This window comes from Pundamilia nyererei, unplaced genomic scaffold (genome assembly GCF_000239375.1).
Source record: "Pundamilia nyererei isolate P.nyererei 1_Seehausen unplaced genomic scaffold, PunNye1.0 scaffold00182, whole genome shotgun sequence".
In the NCBI taxonomy this organism is placed as follows: domain Eukaryota; kingdom Metazoa; phylum Chordata; class Actinopteri; order Cichliformes; family Cichlidae; genus Pundamilia; species Pundamilia nyererei.
Genome location: NW_005187583.1, coordinates 165,793 through 186,669, shown reverse-complemented (window position 1 = coordinate 186,669; position 20,877 = coordinate 165,793). Strand labels below are relative to the sequence as shown.

At 41.3% G+C, this 20,877-nt stretch overlaps 2 protein-coding genes across 4 annotated transcripts in view; one reads left to right on the top strand and one right to left on the bottom strand.

The window, feature by feature from the left end:
• Positions 1-13,702, bottom strand: part of sik3 (SIK family kinase 3) — a 36,002-nt gene extending 22,300 nt beyond the window's left edge. For all 3 annotated transcript variants that reach the window (XM_005746721.2, XM_005746722.2, XM_005746723.2), the window contains exon 1: positions 13,303-13,702. In XM_005746721.2, coding sequence (XP_005746778.1) covers positions 13,303-13,668 — 366 coding nt within the window. In that variant the 5' untranslated portion in view covers positions 13,669-13,702. The remainder of the gene's footprint in view (positions 1-13,302) is intronic.
• A 2,327-nt stretch (positions 13,703-16,029) lies between these two features.
• The window catches only part of sidt2 (SID1 transmembrane family, member 2), a 17,608-nt gene continuing 12,760 nt past the window's right edge, over positions 16,030-20,877 (top strand). Inside the window, exons 1-5 of the mRNA XM_013914272.1 lie at positions 16,030-16,431; positions 16,602-16,872; positions 16,965-17,086; positions 19,422-19,586; positions 19,712-19,757. Of these exons, the coding sequence (XP_013769726.1) occupies positions 16,627-16,872; positions 16,965-17,086; positions 19,422-19,586; positions 19,712-19,757 (579 nt within the window). The 5' untranslated portion in view covers positions 16,030-16,431; positions 16,602-16,626. The remainder of the gene's footprint in view (positions 16,432-16,601; positions 16,873-16,964; positions 17,087-19,421; positions 19,587-19,711; positions 19,758-20,877) is intronic.

Below are 20,877 nucleotides of genomic sequence, written 5' to 3'. Positions count from 1 at the left end.
CACACACACACACACACACACACACACACACACACGCACACACACGCACACAGACACTCTCCTGGGAGGCCAGCTGCAATGAGACGAAGTGTCATATAGCCCTTCTGATCACAAGACAGTGACCTCAACACAGCACCATGTCCGAGCAGCTGATGCCCAGAAGAGGAGTCTGGACCCGTTACTACACACAGACACAGACAAGTTTCGGAGAACACAACAGTAACCACGAAGTGTTCAAGAAATGGCTCCTTTAGTATTTAGTGTAAAGCACCATTCATGACTCAGAGCTGGAGGAAGAGTACTTTCTATACCCAAATATTTTAGGATGTGCGTTTCAAAGTAACTGTTCCCAACTAATAACAACAGTAAATAAAAGTTGGTGCTCATGTAGATACAAAAAACTAAGCTTTTGATTTTATTTCATTTTAGTTATTTCACTGCGTCCACTGTTAAATGAACTTGTAACATGCAGCTCAGGAAAGGTTAAACATCATCATTCCGTTATAAGAAACTCAGTAATAAGCTAAGATGTAAAGTACATCCAAATCTTATCACTCTCCTTTATTGGCGGTTTCAGTTGTACAACAACGACTCGGCTACCGTATAGAGGACAGCAGGACTGAGATTATTGGGAGCTTGTTAGGAGCTTATACGCAAGTTAATGACACAGTGACTCTTAAATGTCTCCCTGCATAAACACAGTGGACACCAACACAGACACAAGAAGGACTGAAGTAAACACTGCTGCAACAACAATTTAAAGACCACAGCGCATTTCTTGTACTCCATCTTTGCTGTGAAACATGCCTGCCCTCATGCACACGTGTTTGTGGTTGCTGTTGTGTGGCGGGGAAATCTCATCGTCATTGGTTAGCAGTTACAGTAAAAATGCCTTCATTTTCAGCAATGCACTATTTATGGAAAAACATTACACTGTCTTATCTTGTGTATTACTGTACATCTACTATGGGCCACGATCTCTGTCATGCTGCTCATTTCTAAGAAACTGTGTACACAGAAAACCATAAATCAGCTTTTTCCAAGTTACGGAAAACACCCTCACTGTGATTCTTGAAAATACCATCAAGTCAACATTTTTGCCCAAGACACTGAAGATAACTGCATTTAGGCTGGATTCATGCCCTGATCACACTAGATAGTGTGCATCACAGATGGGCATTATCTGTAAGCGGCCAAAAACGATCAATATGGCATTTTAAACTCACTTTACACTGGGACTGGACAGCTGTGTTGAGGTGAGAGGAACTGGGCATCACTTCGCAACATTTTCCAAGTGTGCAACCCATCAGAACAACTCTGAAGAGACTAAAATTGTCTGAAGTTATCCTGGATTTTAAATAACACTGGATTCCTGCAGCCAATTTTTTATCCCGGCATTAACTGACATGAGCGACCATAAACACAATCAATGCATCTATATTGAATTGAAACAAACAGTGCAATCGACAGAAACACTAACCTCGCATGCCTTTGGTCAACAAGGTCTATCTTCGAGGAAGTAAAAGTCGTAAAAGGTTTCCGCGGGTGAAACTGTGGAAGCTTTTATTAACCTTCTATTAATGGTTGCCTGTAAATGCCTTTGTCTGCGGATCTCAGGCGGTCTCTCGCCCTCGTCAGTTTTCGGCTTGGTGCGGCTGAGGTGTAGGTGGCATTCGGCTTCGGTTCTCCATTGTTCTCTCTGGTGCTAATGTGCTAGTCTCAAGACTGCTTGACTTCCACACCGACGTCTGCTCAGTCAAGAAGTGTATTCTGCTACAGTAAATTGAAACAGTCTTGCTGACCACGCAAAGCACTTTAGACTACACGCCACATTTAACCATACATTCATACTGTTCTTATTCTCCACACTTCAAGCACTTTATCAACAAGACAACCACAAACTATTCAGAATCGCCAATTAAGCTAACACGAATGTGTCTGGACAGCGCTGAGGGGTTTACAAGCAAGCCAGTCAGAGCATCTCTACTGGAAAAACTGTTTGATGACACCATTTTTAAATTACCCTCAAGCATGTTTTTGGCATCATCTTCTGTTAAAAAAAACAAAACAGAGAGTGCAGGGAAATACCTGACAACATATCTATAGAGAACCTACAGATAACATGAATGACGAGCTATGCTCTGTGATGCCTGTTCGCGTAGCTTTCAGGATCCTTTAGGACTTGAACTTGAAAACATCCATGCATGACTCAACTATGATTCTAAAAAGCAGAACTTGGTTTATGGTGTAATGTCTACAGTGGGAAGCCTGGGAAAGTGCATCTTGTGTGCTCATCTGTGTTCTCACACACACACACACACACACACACACACACAAAATGGTGTGGTGTTAAACTGTATGAGGTTAACCTTCATCGACAGCAGACACAGATTACGACACCCACAGAGGGAATAATGCTCAGGCTTAACCCACATCAGCATGTGAAGGCGTTTTAACTCACATGCACACAAAAACCCCAGCTCAACTGATAACCTGCCATCCAATGTTTGCTGTTAAATCTCATATTTTCAAATATAAACACTATAAAACTGAGTCTGAGTCTTGCATGCTTATGTCACAAAGACATCACGCACCATGAGGTCACGTCAGGTCAGCACAAATGGCGTTGCTCTGGCTGTGCTAGGCATGAGCACGCACAGTGATGTTACAGGCACAATGAGTCAGCAGCACAATGCCTTTCAGAGGTGTTTTACTGGTGTGTTGTGCACTTGTATGAGTAAATGTGTCGAAATGACTCAGCTGAGTGTGTTGAGCTGAAAGTACAAGAAAGGGGACATGCTACAGCGCAGAGAAAAAAAACTGGACATCACATTCATCTGCCAATTTGGCAGCTTTTTCCCCTTCTTAAATAGCAAAGCAGGCATTTTATGGTGACTAAACTCTGTGGGATAGAAATACCTCATCGTGAGTAGCATTCACCACTGAGCTTTGATGAACACAGACATCACAAGAACCACTCCTCCGAAGCTTAATAACTATTTTATTCGATTTTTATTAATGACATTTTTATATCAGAAGTAGAAATTGGAATTAATGCATACTTTACAAGGAGACGCCACCTGAAACAGCATCAGTCTGCATTAGGCCTGTTCGAATGAACGATCAGCTTGGGGATTGGCAATGTTCAGAGTAAGTGGCCACTATCAGCTTCTTTTTTTTAATGTCTTAAAAAATATTATTATTAAATTAATATCCAATTTAATTTGACCCGTCATAGTTTTGCAGCAGCATTCTATGACTATAACTGCTACTTGCAACACCTACACAGTAGACTTGAATAGTCCAGAGCAGCAAGTCTTTTGTGGCATGCTCAGCTAAACGCAGTTTTCAATGTGCCTGATTACCATAGACAGCACAAAAGATGGAGGTAACGACCATGCCATCCCCGGTGGCTTTGGACTCCACATTTTGAAGCCTCAACAACAATCTTTCTTTAGCATTAAAAGTGGAGACAACACGTCCTTCATCAGGATGCTACAAACATACAGACACATCTATATAACATTCAAATCAAATTTAACCAGCAACCTGCTTGTTACAGCATCATACATACTAAGACTGCAGTCAAAAACTGAACAGGTGCCATGCAAAGACACATATGCTGGCCAAGGCACAGAACACTGCTAATTACTGGAAGAAATGTAACACCAATTACATGCAAGTAATTGTACTGTCCTGTTAAATTATGCTATTAACTTTTCACAAGGGTGGGATTAATAATGTTTGCTGCATAGCTCCCAAAACTAACGTTACTGGGTGTTTTTTTACGACCTAAACCCACTAGCTGCTACCTTAATGATAACTTAACAGACAGTTAGTGTGGGTGATTGATAGTGAAAAGCTAACTTTAGCATGTGTACACCATTGTGCATGTTGAACATACTGTGAACTTCCCATGTATTTACTGCAAATATAGTAACCAGTTATCCATCCTTTATTTAACATCATTGCTCTCTGCAGCACTGCACATATAAATACGCTAAACATGTTACTGTCTTTACTGTCTGTTTATATTGAGAACAAGAAAACAAAACAGAGCCCAATTTCCTGTATTTGGACACATACTTGGCCAGTAAAGCAGATTCTGATAGCTGTTAAATGCTTCGATGCTGGTGAAATGAGAGCCTTATTGACATCTCATATATTCTATAAAAGTGTTGTGAACTTCACTTAGTTCAGCTGCTAGTGAGGAGTGGGTCTGTGTGTAATGCTACTGTGTGAACTTGTGTCTCAAGTGGAAGAGGCAAAGATGGCACTGATGGCATCTAAACCACTGCAAATGAGCATCTAATCCAATAGTAATTTTTGGTGTTGAATAGTAACTGTGCATATGCTTTTTAATGATGTAAACTTGGGCATTATAAGACTGGAGTCTACAGTGACAGACCTTTGGAGCTGACTTCAAGCAACACCTGGGGAACTCAAGTTTTTGGCATTTTTGCATCGGCTTTATTTTTCAGCTCTAGAAGCTGCCTCCTGGCATTTACTTAGACCATCTATGCAAAGACACAAACCTATGCAAATCTGTGACCATCAAAGCAAAAAAGGGAGTAAAGGAGTAATCACTGGGCGATCGTGGCTCAAGAGTTGGGAGGTCGCCTTGTAATCAGAAGGTTGCCGGTTCGAGCCCCGGCTCTGACAGACTCGGTCGTTGTGTCCTTGGGCAAGACACTTCACCCGTTGCCTACTTGTGGTGGTTAGAGGGCCCATTGGCGCCAGTGTCTGGCAGCTTCGCCTCTGTCAGTGCACCCCAGGTGGCTACAATGTAGCTTGCCATCACCAGTGTGTGAATGTGTGCGTGAATGGGTGGATGACTGGATGTGTAAAGCGCTTTGGGGTCCTTAGGGACTAGTAAAGCGCTATACAAATACAGGCCATTTACCATTTACTTCCTGCTAAGTTCTGAAAGTATGTTACTGAGTCGTTCACCCATTTCCAAAGTGCAACCAGTAACTGGAAGTTAGTAGTTCTCCCTTTGCTCCAAAAACACTCCATAAACTGTATTCACACATGTAACATGAAGCAAAATTTCTCCTTGGGTTTGTCTGCACACAACCATTAGACTTGTCCTTGGAGAAACAACACACATTTCTCCTGATAATGCCTGATGTTGAGCTGATGGTTCCACTGATATAGAAACCAGTACAACTAAATGCAGTAGCCTTTCTTCTACTAGGACCAGTGCCAACTACAAGCTCTGTGTGTGAGAGCTTTATCCATCATACAGGTAAGAGGCTACAGAACAGGGACTTTGCATGCACTCTGAGGCAGAGCCGTAGCTGATTTTATAATTCGACAGGAACACAATGTGATCGTATTGACGAAGCCTCGAGTGCCCTCAAACATGCGCCGCACAGTCACACACATTCTGGTGCGTGTTCTTCCTCTTTTGAAGCTGCAGATTCACTGAGACGCGGGAGAAGACAACTACAGGGCAGGAAAATAAGTCAGGCAGAAACGTAGCCTTTGTCGTATTACTCACCCAAATGAAATCACATTCGGGCATGTGTATGTGTGTCTGTGAGAAAGCGAGAAGGATTGCTGTATCTTTGAGAGCTGTGTGTGAGTGTACTGAGGGAGTGAGTGAAATTGTTACACAGTACATTAGGCCTGTTACCTAACGCTTGCCATCCTGTCGGCCCCCTTCCTCTTGCTTGTTTCTTACCAAGAGCACAGGGGAGGAAAAGGGGGACAACACAGGAAAAAGGACAGAAGGACATGGGGAAAGGCCTGCTTCCCTAAGAAACACACAGGTCAGGGTGTGCCACACAGCACCGTGTACCTATCATGACACTTTGCAGTTATTTCAATGACAAAGAAACCAAGGACCCAGTCCGTCTGATAATAGAAGCGCACTTTGTTCATGGCAGACAAAGACCATAGCCAATGGTAAATCACTCGCATTCAAAATTGGTGGTTGGGGTCTGGAACCACCATCATCACGACTGAAACCTGGAAACCAGTTAAGACTTCAATGAAGCGACCTTTCTCCAACTAGGAGCCTTGGCAACACACAGTCGCCGCTGACAACAAGCAGCACTTTGGATGATGACGGCACAGAGTTGTGATTTTTAACTGCCGGCTTCCTGTGCCTACAACTCAACCCGCTGCAGAAAAAGCCCAACTCGACTTTATTTTTAACCAGATCAAACAAGACCACTGATCACACCTCCTTCATCATGATACTACACACACGCATATAACATTCAAATCAAATTTAACCAGCAACCTGCCTGTTAAAGCATCACACAGACTAAGACTGGAGGTTTTTGTTGTGATCGGTGATTTGCAATAACCATGTTTACAATTCAAATAAATAAAGGTTTGTCATGCAGATAAAACTGACACTATTTGGTGCTGCATTCTGCACTCCGAGTTCATCATATGTCCTTGGGTCGCACATCAATAAATTATTAGCGATGACCTCTTACCTAGAAACCAGCAAGGACCAAAGACACTGTAGTAGCAAAGATGAAACATTTCACTGATTCTAATTAATTAAATGTGCATAAACAGTCAATTCCATAAAACATCTGACGGGCACTGTTAAAAGGATATGCAAAAAGGATGTGCAAATTTGCCACCTGTTAAAGCGGTCTGCACTGTAAACACAAGGTGACCACCTCAAAGCCTGCACCCTTATGTCCTAAGCTAACAGGAAAATTGTCCATCTCTATGATATACAAGCAACATATGCATTTGTTTTTCATCGTGTCTATATAAATCCTAAATTGCTCTTTGGAATCTTTTTTATAAAATGTATTCAAGATTTTAATGACATGACATTTTGTTTACAAATATCTACAAATTAAACATATTTGTTTTAGTTTGTCAGTTTGACATAGAAAGTAGGGCGGGGCCATTTCATACCGTTCACGGTAATACCGGTATAATGTTGGGCAACGATAGGAAAATGAAATATTGCGATAGAATATGGGTAAAACGCGCATGCGCAGTGCCTTTGTTTTCATACGCACATGGCAGAAAAAGGGTGCCGGCGACAGAGAATGAGAAAGGCGAAAGCAGATCGTTGAATGAAACGGATGAACCAGAATTGGTTTGTAAAAATGCTGCAACTTCCGTGATGTGGAACTGGTTTAGCTTTCGTCCGTCAGATACACAACAAAGCACTATTTTGGTGGCGCATGCTAGCGGGCCGTCGTTATTACCTTGTTTTTTGGAAAATACAGCACACTTAAAATCAATCATTCGATTTTTCTGAAAATCGACAGTGCCCCTTATAATCCCGTGTGCCTTACGTATGAATTCTGGTTGTGTTTACTGACCTCGAAACGATTTTATGTCGTACACGACGCTCGAAAAACAGTCAAATGTTTTAGTACAACTTTGCTAAGCTACAAATCCCGTAGGCAGGAGCCTCGCGGAGTGATACGTACTGTGCTTCAGCATAGTATTACGGTATTGTGTGTGTGTATAACCTCTTTTTAAGTTTTGTGAATATTATACATGGTTATGCTGAGGATATGTCGGCCAATTTCCACTGGAAATGCCTTTTGGTTAAACTGTCAGCAAGGAATTTGCATTTACAATGTTAACTTTTTATATAACTTTAATGCACATAAAAAACAGCTGCTTGTTTAAGTGAAAATACGTTGATTTATTTTTTTTTTTGCACTAATAAAGTTGTGGAGTTGTAAAGTATCTTGTCTCGTGTCAATTATATCGTCACTTATATCGTTATCGCAAATTTTCAAATGTATATCGTGATAAATATTTTTGGTCATATCGCCCTGCTCTAATAGATAGCAATTTAAAGTTGTGATCTTACTACTTTTTTAGATCACACTTTAAAACGAGTGTGCGTGTCTATGTATTCTTTACATCTCAGCAAGTGCTCTTTCAAAACACTTTGCGTTTCAGTGAGTGTGTATTGCTAACATGGGAAGGAAAGCTGGTGGTAATTTTGGAGGAATCTGAATAAGTGATTCTTCAGAAATATAAATAATTGAACAAATGACATTAAGGTGACTCCTTTAGGTGTGGAGCGACTGATAATGACAACAGTGCATCACAAAGATGGCCGTGCAGAGATAGGGATGGATTCTATTGGAGAACAAAAGCTTAAAAACATCAGTCACCGTCACCTAAATCACCTACAGTGTGGGGTTGTTAAAACAGAATCAACACTGCAGTACTTTGTAAGCTCTGCAACTGGAAATGTCTTTTCAAATCAGCTCAACCTGCAGTGCTCCGGCTGTTTCCTGTACTGTGTTTACTGTAACACGGCATTATCTCATATCATTTGATATGCCAGTTGTAAACTCTTGATGTGGACCCAATATCAAAGTTAGACCCCCTTCTGGTTTGGATCTTCATTCTTTCATTTGAGAATAAACGCGTATTAACTGCTTATTAAATGTTGTTTTAGTATCAGAATAAACAAGATCAGAAAGTCTAACCTAAAACTCTCTTTGACTTGCTAGTAGGGCTGGGCCATATTATACCGTTCACGGTAATACCAGTATAATGTTAGGCAACGATAGGAAAATGAAATATCGCAATAGAATATGAGTAAAACGCGCATGCGCAGTGCCTTTGTTTTCATACGCACATGGCCGATTGTTGAGTGAAACAGATGAACCAGAATTGGTTTGTAAAAATGGTGCAACTTCCGTGATGTGGAACTGGTTTGGTGTTTGTCCGTCAGATACACGACAAAGCACAATTTTTTGCAGAACATGCAAGCGGTCGTCGTTATTGTCGTATTTGTCGGACTAAGATGCTCTTAAATCTGGGAGTAATCTGGGTCCTAAACTCCGTATGCTTCAGGTCAAACGAACACTGCAGCATCACTGAGAGTTAAAAACTGTCTAAATTCTTTCATCTTTAATAAAACGATCAGCATTGCTGCTTTACCAGGTGTAACTATGAAGTTTAACTTCCAGGCATCCATGAAAACAAAAGTTATTACATTTAACGGAGTTAGAAGTTAGCAGGAAGCTAGCGGAAGTTAGCTCGCTAGTTTCCTAAGCATGATATAGCATGTTCTGACTGAGAGATTTCTGAAAAAATTCAAACGTACAGCTCTGCTATCACTTCCAACATAAATGAAGACAGGAAACTAAACAGCAGTGACGTTTGTAGGGTTACTGAAGTTAGGCTAGCTGGTATATAATGATGTGCTACGTGATCGCTAGCGACACAGCTATGTTAGCATAACATAAACAGTGAAGCTGGAGGACGAACACTAACACTTTTCCACTTATAAAAGTTAACGTGAAGGTTCCTCATGGTTAGAGACAAATGCAATCGCATGGCAGGATGCTGTAAACGGACCAAACTTCAGTCAGGAGAACAACTGAGATAATCCATCCACAATACAAGGTTAGTCATTAATGTACTGCAACAACATGGGAATAGAGCAGCTGCCAGAGAATTCAACATTAATGAATCAATGGTACAGACGTGGAGGAAGCAAGAAGAATGAGTTTAATAAAGTTTGATTTATCTGACTGCTTTGTTTCGCTTAATGTGCCTTATAATCCCGTGCACCTTATGGTCCAAAAAATACGTACTGCACACTGCAGTTTAATGTTGCAAAGCACCTCTTTTTAACTTCAGTGGATATTATACATGGTTATGCTCAGGATATGTCAGCCCATTTCTACTGGAAATGCCTTTTGGTTAAACTTTCAGCAAGGAATTTGCATTTGCACTGTTACATTTTTATAAAGCTTTAATGTACATAAAAACCAGCTTCTTGTTTAAGTGAAAATAAATGGAAGGTTGTCTTTTTGCGCTAGTAATGTTGTGGAGTTGTATTTTGTCTCGTATCAATTATATCGTCAGTTATATCGTTATCGCAAATTTTCAAATATATATCGTGATAAATATTTTTGGCCATATCGCCCTGCTCTACTTGCTAGCTCCTGTGTCTTATCAAACCTAAGTGAGAACACATCGGTAGCTACCAGGTGTATCCGCAGCAAGCCTGTGGGTGTCCCCGGTCCTGTCCTATGTATGCTCCAATCAGGCACCAACCTCACCTAAACCAAACAGCGCTGTAGCAAGAGCACATCTAATGTGGACTAAATCTACTATGTGCTACATATGAGACAGTATAAAGTCCGAAAACACTAAAACTTAATTCGCCCGACACTCTCCGAAATGTCCGTGGGAAAACAGTGACCAAGATTAAATGAACAGATGTAGCATTTCAAATAAAATTTCTCATATTTATTTGAGGTAAAAGCTTTCAAATAATTGATGAATTAGCTTTTACATTATTCGATTATCGAGTCATGCGTTGCTTGAGAAAAGTTTGAGGAGCAATGTTCAAGGCCAAGCAATCAAACAAGTACAGTGTTAATTATATTTTATAAAATGACTGACCAAAGAATTGTTTTAATTAGTTAAATCTTAATACACTTTAATTAGGCATTAGTTAATGCCTATTATACCTAACTACATGAGTATATCCTGCTTGCTAGTTTAAATGTTTACATATTCATTATTATTTCTATTAGATGAAGGCACATTGGATATTTTTTGTAAATAAGGGCAAATCAAATGGCTCTTATTGTTGCTATAGTTGAAAAGAATTTAAAAATAAAAGCAAAACTCAATGATGGGTCACAGTTTACCTAGTCCCCAAAATTCACAGAACTATGAGTAACAGATTTAGTCTACAATGGGTAGTTTACAGTGTCACAGTATCAGAGAGGACTAATAGGTTTTATTAATGAGCCACGGCTAGCAAGGATGTTTGTGGATACCCTGAGCAGTAAAGCCAACATTTATCCACAATGCTAGCAGCAACATGTGACACAAACTGCGTGAGTGTAACAACTCTCTTGTTTTGACTTCCACCTCACAAACTGATCTTGTCTGGGTGAAATGAACTTTCACTATTACGACATCAAGGTGCACCACACCAATTGTTTGCTTCTCAAGGTCTGTGCTGTGTGACTGCCTCCGTTTTACTAAGCATGTAAGCCAAAAGCCCCAGATTTCCACAAATGTGCACGGCAAAAACCCAAGTTGAAGTGCTATTGGGAAATTAAACTCTGAACTAATTGCCCATCGAATTGCTCAGATTTTATAAAACATCAGAGGGGGAAATGAGGCTTCGAAAAGGGACCATCCCTTTCTGTGCTTGTGAGCCACAGAGTATAAATATCCAGGTCCTCTTCTGTGTGACTGCACTGCAGGATATCACGCAGCTCCATCTGAGAACGGGGGGAGTTGTTAGGCTGTTTATGACTAGTCAGCATTTCTCTTCAGATCGTTATAGAACCTGGGCCATGAAACAAAGCTACCCGTGCGCATTTCATCTGATGGCTGATTACCATATCCATATTCATGATAACTACGGGCACGTTAAAGCACGCTGCTACTCTTCTGATATCCGTAAGCCAAGTGGGGACGCTGAAACCCCTGCGATTGTTGGTGGAAATTATGAGGTTACTGCGACCAACCATCAACAGACAGAAAACAGGGCTTATTTCATTCTCTCAGTGATTGTCATCTCTCAGGCTCAGACAGACACACATCAATACAAGTGAAAACAATAGACATTGTATTGTTATTGGAGGAAACTAACAACATCTCCCATAAATTCTGGCCTCTACATATCATAGTCAAACACACACACAGGTAGTCTTTCGAGCAACATCCCCAGGATTAAAAACATCTCCACGGCTCACCGGCCCTTGTGTATTTTGTCATGAAACTAAATGGAGGGTTCAGTCTCTATGTGACGCAAAGCATCCAAATGCCCCGTGTCTACTCGTCTGTGTGTATGTCAACAAAAACACCAAGGTAAAGCTACACACTTGGCAGCTTTGACATACCTCTATTTATATCATCTCAATAAAAGGCTCTTCATCATATATTGCAGGCACCGCTTTCAGTAATCGAAGCCCTGAGTGTTCACCTGCACATCGATCACTACTGATCCCAATACTCCCGATAACCTAAGGAAGGATTTTTAACGCTGCTATACTAATCTGCTGCAAATCACAGTTAGTATTAGAAGAGACCTCAATGACGCATCTGTTGTCAAATATGCCAGCAAAGGCCTTCTGATTTGTTTGGCACTTTTTAAGGTTACATTACCAACACAGCTGATAACCCAGTGGCAACAGACTGCTCAAAGACAAATAAAGCCTTACAAAAACTCAGGCACCGCACGCGATAGGTCAGCAAAACTTCAAAACAATACTCAGAATTTGTGAGTGCTGCCTTTTCTTTGTAATGCCCCCAAACGTGTCGCAAACAATAAGATTTTTTTAAAGCACTGAGTTGCGGCCAACTTCAGTGTAAGGCTGAAAGGCATCTACTCATGAAGGATGATTTTGTGTTTCATTAATTTTCTGACAGTAGCATCTGCCATTAACTATGCCAATCGTTCAGTATATTTCAAACTGTCGCCCACACCATGCAAACGCGTTTATGTTCCACTTAAAACTGTATGGTGACCATTCTGAAAACACTTTCATTTTTTTGGCCAATGTCAATATTTTCCTGTCCACGAGGACTCAACGCGCTGTCATCTAGCTATTAAACCTGATATCTAGTACTACAAAATCTGATATGTACAGCTGAAAATGTTCCAACAAACTGGTTAAGGTGTACGAACGTATCTTTACGCGAAACGGTACATGTTAAGTAGCTTGTTCACCCAATTCTTTAAACAGTTAAGTTTATTTTAAAGCCCACAGTCTTTAGCTTTCCTATAATATAGTGTGACAAAGTTTCGATGGTACTTTATTGGGGAATTCCTAAGAGGGATATTAAATCTTGGGCCAAACACAAACCTATCAAGTTTGGAAGTTCACGGTTAACTTAACAAAAACAATTGCCCAAACTTTTCTTTCATCCTTGACGGACTGGCATCTTTCTCAGGGGTATCTAAGTTGTACTAACCGGGTAATTAGCCATCAAGCTAAGCTAGCTACTAGAAAATCGACTCTCGTCTTTTTTATCTTCGTCGATACCCTTCTCTCTGTCCTTTGCGCTTTGCTACACATTAACCTCGGGCCTTTTAAGCTTTCAGAAAAAGCACTACAAGTGGATAGATGCGAGCTATTATTTACGTTGTGATAAATAAATCTGGATCCAGTAGCTAACGGTGGTGTCCCGTGTCGAGCGGACCTCCGCTACACCGAGCAGCGGTGTCACCATAGCGGGCTGGCCGCTGCTGTCTCCCGAGCCTGAAGGCCCCACCGTCATTCTACTAAAGCAGCCGAAAAGGCTCAGAATAAATCAATGACAACTTATAATTGTTCACCTCTGATACTCGGACATTAATTGTCTTACCTTTGCTTTAGTAATGATGTGTGTGGCCAGTTTAACAACCGCGAAATTTCCCTTCCCGATGGTCCGCTCGATTTCGTAGTGGCCCACTCGGGCTGGGGGTGGCCTGGGGACCGAAGTGTGGCCAGGATTTGTGATGCACCCAGTGGCTGTGCTGGTACGACCGGAGTGGCTGATCCCGGAGGATGGCTGGGCTCGGTTCTGGGAGCCCATGCCTGCGTGGGTCGGTCGGGCAGAGTGCGTAATCCCGGCCGCTGCGGACCCAGCAGCACCTCCGCTTGACACGGCCGCCATCTTCTCGCCTCTCTGCGGGAACAACAAGCAGCCGTGCGCAGCGCGCATCGCGGGCACGCCCCCGCCCTGCGTCATTTTACGTAGAAAGCTCTTCCGCAGCGCCCTCTCTAGGTTGTAACCATAGTAACGAGCGGCGTAACAAATGACTTCATCCAGAGAAACGTATTGTGGTTGCCCTGGTGACAAAGAAGTGCGCATTATCACTCCGGTTCCCATGATTCAGTGATTCCTTGCAAAGTGCTGCGTTCTGTATGAGCAGACGGTTTTTAAAGTGTTTAAAGGTGTACGCCGCTTTACCCTTACAATGGCGGACGAGAACAACGGTCGCTTTGTTATTCCACTGCAATACAAATATACATCTGATATGAGTATGTTTCACAAAAATATGACTACAGTTTCTAACAGCTGAATGCCATGAAGAGATCCCAAATAGAAAAATTACAGCCATTATGGCGGTCGTCCACAGGCACTGTATTAGCTATTTTGGCTGGGGTTTTTTTGTTTTTGTTTTTTTGTTTTTGTCTTCGATAAATTACTAAAAACGTGTACTTAAACAACAAAAAAACAAGCAAACCTTTAACTTCCCCCAGAGATGCAGGTGTCTTTATAATGCTGATAAATGGCCCTGACCTTCTGAGGAGGCTTTGATAAGATCTCTTAATGAACACAGAATCATTAAATCAGCGATTAGCTGTACTTCCGTGGTGACTGGCCTGCACTCATACGAAAACATAATCACTATATCCCCACCACAAGCGCGCAGTGATACCTGCACAGTGACATAATAATAATTATGCAAAACTAAATGTATGTATGCGAAAGAATAAAAAGATAAATAAGCGGGGTCACTCACACCATTTATAGAAAGATGCATTACCTGAATCCACTCATAGAGGTAATTTAACATAAGGATAATCTAAGTAAAACGAAAGGAAACATTTCAAAGCTCGATGCAGTTAATTTTATTCTCTGGTCCATAGGCTCTCTCACCAGACTGTAGACAGCACCCCTTCATGGTGGAAAAGAGTTCCTGCATCCAGGCTGGTCCAAAACAGGAAGGTGCCCTGTGGCTCCCAGACCGCAGAGAGAAAGCAGACTTGTTGTTTGGAATTAGATAACTCATTGTAAATAAGTTTCGTCATGTGCATTTCTAAATGATCGTGTGTAATGCATTTCTAAAGGAAAGTTTTGTAATGTGCAGCTGACTTGTATTTTAATGTAGGAAGTGGCGCATGTTAAAGGCGCCAGGGAGTGCTCTGGGTAACAAAAAGAGCACTTGCTGGTTTCTTGAGGAGTGAATTAATGAATATGTGGGTGGTGTGGTGGTGCAGTTGTTAGCACTATCCTGAGTTCACAGCCGCTGACTGGCTGGGGCATTTCTGTGTGCAGTCACAATGCCCAGCTTCCTCCCCTCCTCCCCAAGTGTTGATTTTAAATTGACCGTAGGCGTAAATGAGGTGTGAATGATTGCTTTTTTGTGTCAGCCCTGTGATAGACTGGCGACCTGTCTACCCCACTTCTTCTCCTATCCTCCAGTGCACCAATGACCATGAGTTGTATAAGTGCCTGGGGAACAGTATTTTGTAGTTTTACTTAAACTATAACTAAAAGCTACTTAAGTAGCTTAACAGTGCACAGGCCGCATTTTCAACTATATTTATAGCTCCAAACGTAAATGTCCTAATGTGTAATGACATGTTTCACAATGATCATGTAACATGACGGTATTCTTACTTTTATTAGTACTGTTGTTGTTTTTGGATAATAATGTATTATAATTATTCATTTGTTGACGTGTATATCGTGTATATGTTCATGGTGATTCTAATTCCTTATATATTGATTGATCAACAATAATGTAATTTATCAGCAAAATAATGTGTGACTAAAAGTTTTATATGTGCTGGTTCTATTCATCTTCGCCTACACACAACAGTTTTTTTGGTGTGCATTCTGTTATTTAGACAGACTGCTGGCTGCAGAAGACAATGGAAGTCAAGGAAAGGAGTAAAATTTGAATCCAACAGCTTGGTTTGCGTGAGGATCCTATGATCCAACATATGCATACATAGTAACACATTTTTGCCTTGGTATATACATAAAATAGATCCAAGTCCTTGGGACACTAACCACTGAAATACCTTGAAATGTCCTCTTCATCAAGATTAGCTGTAATAAAAACATATTACATGAAAAAATAAGGGAGTGTAGTTCATACCTCGTGATTTAGTATTTTCCTGATGTATTCCAGCTTCTTTCAAACTGACCTGTTTAATACTTTACCAGTTTTGTATTATTATTATTATCGTTGTTGTTGTTGTTGTCGTTATGCCTGGTTTCAAGTCACTATATAGGAAACTCACACATAAGGCCAACCCCACATACAGCAAACATGCAGACCCAGATATTTGACTGCTGAGGGTCCAGGAAGTGTCGTCATTACGTCGTGCGTCGGTTTGTTTACTGTCTAAGCGTGCAGGGAGGGTGGGCGCTAACGGCACAGATTTTCACACTGAATCTCTTCCCCCCGCTGGACCAAAATTTCTTGCACAATGCAGCGGTCCTACGAAACCCGATAGTGACAGCCGTTCGCAGTTTTACAGGAAGGCTTTTGTTTTTGACGACAGAACCGAAGTCCGACATGAAAACATGAAGCTGCCTAACCAGCGGTGCTAATGCTAACACGGCGAGTCAGCGAGCTGTCAGATTTCAGGGTTTCATATAGAAGAATTGAGTGTCGCTGGTTTTGTTGTGTTGAAACTTGGCACTGGGCGCATGACTGACAGCGTCTACTTCGTTACGGATGCCGACAGGACGACGCGCAAGTTTATAGCAAATGTAAACACTTCACTGTGTCACTAGCTTTCATTTAGCACCTGCTGTTATTGTCTGAAGGGGCATAGTTGAGCTAGCCTGCCTGCTGTCCTTGTTATTGTTGCTGAATGGGGTGGAGTTATTTTATAGCGTTGTCTCTCCACCCTAGAGTAACTTAAGATATCGTTTCCTAGTTGTAGGAAGACGGTGTCAGGCAAAATGGTGTTAAGAAGCTCCTGGAAATCACGACATAAAAACAGCTGTGGACCTGCTCCCCGTTGGATCCGACCAGGATTGGCTGCCCTGCTCTGGTTATGTGCGATTCGGTTAGCTTGCGGCATTGAGGTGGGGGAGATCAAAAACATCATCCAGAAAGATGCGGAGTTTGATGCCAACTATAATGACATGGTTACGAGTGAAAACCAGACCATTTACGCGTTTAATCACACCATCTCTCGGAATAAGGTGAGTTCGCCTCCTCAGACTTGTCTGTTTGTTTTTTCACCACTTAAAGATTATTATCAGCCCTTTCTCCTTTTCCCTCTCTTGACTTTCAGACTGAGGGAGTGCGTGTGTCTGTGGACGTGTTATCCAACAAGTCGGAGAGCCCAATCTTGTTTGTAGTGCGACAGAAGCAAGGCGTCCTGTCTTTTCAAGTCCCCCTCATTCTCAGAGGCCTGTGAGTACCCCCCACCGTTTACATACATAACATTTATACATCACACGTATGTGATGTATAAATGTTAATGTTTTTTTCTTACAAAAATCAAGTAATTTAAAATAAAAACTGATGTGGTCTGTAATTTGGTCCATCCCTTAACTCCTTTAACTTCACGTTTTTGTCTAATTGCATATTAAGCTTCCCTTCTTTGTATGTAACCAGAGATGGCCACTCACTGTTATCTTAAATCCTCTAAGTTAACGTCAAAGCATTTTAAAAGATCTATGTGTTACAGAGTTGAAATTGAAATTGAAACACCAGTATGCATTATGCTTAGTGAGGTGTGGAGTCAATTGTCTAGTCTACAGTAAAGCCAGCAGTAGTTAAACTTACTGTGCCCATGGCAATTTTTAAGTCCTATTCATTTATGTGCAAGTGACATAGAGGAAAGATGAGATACAAAACAGAATATGTGTGGTATGACATGCCAGCTTTTCTGTGTTTTTTCTGGACCCAGCAAACGTTTCCTTTTCTTTTTTCTTAATAATGTCTACATTAGTTACTTCACCTTATCCAAAACCTTCTACCAAATCATCTTAAATCAGTGTTTTTCCCCAGATGAGATAAAATGAGTGTATGTAGCTTGTGGAACCAGGTTTTCATTGGCAAACATTTCCCAGCAGGTTCATGTTGACAGCCCTAGTCCAGTTGAAGCCGTAACCCCAGGAGCTTTCATGATAGATGCAACTAACAATTGTTGTTTTTTTTTCCACTTTCCTTTCTTTAAGTACACAGCATGTCTTATCCTCTTTGCAGACATTCAGGGCTTTTGTTATGTAAAGCTCCAAACTGCCAACCATCCATCAGCTATGTGAGCAGACTTGGCAGAGGTTTTCAGAAAATGCCCCTGTTTGGAAAATGAGAGCCCTTAGAGCTCGAATATATTCAGTTACAATTCTTTGTGCCATTTTTACACTGCAGCAGTGATGTGGGGCTGCCAAAGAAAATATCACATTTCAAATTTGGGCTTGCCTAGAGGTGCATTAGTAGGGCTTGGCACATCATTTGGGACTTCTTACATTAGGGCGTGTGGTTAAATATGACATAATTATACAAGATGTTTCCCGGCTTCTCATCGCAGCATTGCTTTTCTTGGGCCTCACTAATGTAGTGACCTATCACAGATATAACCATATTTCAGGATGTCCTGAAAAAAGGTACTTGGGCGTAATTTAAGAACGGTGTCATCTCAGGCTCAGGCTGCACTTTCCACATGTAGCATCCCAGCTGTGAAGATAATGGTGTGAGGTCAAGCTGTCTCCTCAACTTTGATTATTATAGTGTGAGGTATCTTCCTAAGTTTTTCTGTTTTCAATAGAACAAAGATAACATAAAGTAGTATTAAAAGTAAACAATAACAGCCAGTATATTGACATTCAATAATTTTTTTTTAGTCCCCAAACATCAACATTCACCCTAAAAACCTGTTGTTGTTTTGGTGCTGGTAGCTTTATCAGGTGTGTGAACATACACTATTGTTTGTGATTACAGATGGATTACATGTAAGCAAATGCTAATAAGGATGTCCTCTTCCTAAACGCCACGTAGGCACATTTTATTTGAACATGTGTTCCAAGGTTCTTTTTAAGGAGTGTCGGGCTACTTGGACAGTAAACGAATATAACTGCAGGTCACGGGGCTTAGCTGTAAAAGCAGATGTAGTGGAGAAAGGTGACGAGGCAGTTCAGTCTGCAATCAGTAATTCTTTTCAGAAGTGTGACGGTCATTTGACAAGTTTTGTACGGAGGAAACGGCAAAAACCACTGCCTGTAATGTGCTTGGGATTGTCTCCAAGTCAAACGGCTCCTGTAACCTTACTTCATTGTGTGCAACGTGATAAAAGGTTCCTAGTTCTGGAGTTTATTTGCCATTGGCCAACAGTCCATTTGTGATGTGTTCCTCTCTTGCACTGGAAGGTTTTGCAACACCAGAATCACCCCGCTGTCAGTCATTGCTTTGTTGGTCTCATGGTCAGGCCACGTTTTTAGCAGCTCACTAATGAACTTTGGACTCTCACTTCCTCCTTTGTGAACCACCAGTGCAGAGATGGGGAGCTAATGTCATTGTGAGGTTTGCATTCAACCACTTTTAAAGGAAAAATTACGTTCATGTTTCAACTTGTCAGATTGTGTAACTGTCAAACAAAAAAATCCACCTGATTTGCTTCATTCTTATAATATTAGAGAATATACAAGAAGGAAGGAATGAATGTATGAGAGGTTATGGGAAACTTGATCTTTGTTGTCCCCTCCTTTTTTTTTTCTTCTTTTTTTCTTTGTTCCTTTTTCATCAGCTATCAGAGGAAGTACCCTTACTACGATGTGGGCAGGACACTGTGCCAACCTCCAACCCGGGCCGCCTCGGAGACCCAGTACTTCTTTGTGGACGTGTCTACCCTGTCCAGTCAGGGTACAAACTACCAGCTCAGAGTGAGCCGTGTTGAAAGTTTCACCCTGCAGTGAGTGTTATCTGTTATGTAATAAATCAAACACAGTACGTGGTACCTGCCTGAATTCCCATCTTATTGCACTGTACATCAGCCTGTGTTATTTGAATGACACGTTTTGTTTAACTTGATTACAGAACAAACAAGAAATTCAGCTTCACCGCATCACCATCCCAACCTCAGGTAACCTGCCTGGTACCATAGCTCTGTGTGACAGTAGGCTCCTTCTTTACATAACTGTGTTGAGTCAAAGAAATGTGCACCACCGATGGGGGAGTTTGTGGGTGGGGGAGGGACTCATGACAAGAAATGTGCAGGAAGCCAGCTGAAAGTATACATGTGAAAGAGGATGTTATGAATGCAGGGAATTTCTGATTTTGTGTAGTTATATTACATTAAAAAAATCTTTTTCTTCAGTAAGCTCTGTTTTCTGCACATCCAATCATTTAAACAAAGTTTTGCTTTCTTTTTGGCCTTTGATGACACTTTCATTGGATCGTGTTAGGTTTTTGTTTTGGATGTGCAGGGTGTGTAGATTTGTGTGGATTGCAGGGCTTTAAACTCAGTTTTACCTCACATCCATGTGTAGTTAATGGACACCTTTTAAGAACATAACCTCATTTCCAGTTTGAGCCACGTAACGTCTTCAGACAGTCAACAACAAAGATGTTCAGACATTATACCATTTAGTCAGGCATAATAATGCAGTCTGACTGGAGTAGTCTATACTGCAGCAAGCAGAACAACCTGTTTCACAAGCCTTTATGTGACAGTTACTGGGAGCATGGGTTGTTTATTTAACCCAAATACACACTTATGTTAAAGCTAAATAATGCTTTCATTTTGTATGTGCATGTGTTTCTAAAAAGCAAACTATGTCGCTGAGCATGTAGTTTACCTCTGGCATACAGCTTAGGCTTCCTGCATGATGGTGGCTGCAAAGAAAGAAAATAACCACTGCAAATAAACCTCACAGTTTCTCTAAAGGTTCCAGACTCTATTAATATTAAAACTTTCCTTTACTGAGATTTAGCTCTGAAAACCAACCAAATAACCAAAAAAATGAACATATTTTGTTGTAGTTGCTTGCCTCTTTGTTTCGCCCTCTTTTCCTTGTCTGTGGCTGTATGGATCTATAATCATCTATACCAGGGGTCGCCAACCCTAGGCACGCGTGCCAACTAGGTTAACTGATGGCACGACCATAGCTGGACTGGCCATCAGGCATACTGGGCATTCGCTTTTTTTTTTTTCTCTTTGTAACGGCATAAACAATGAAAGGTGGTGGATTAGCCAGATGCTG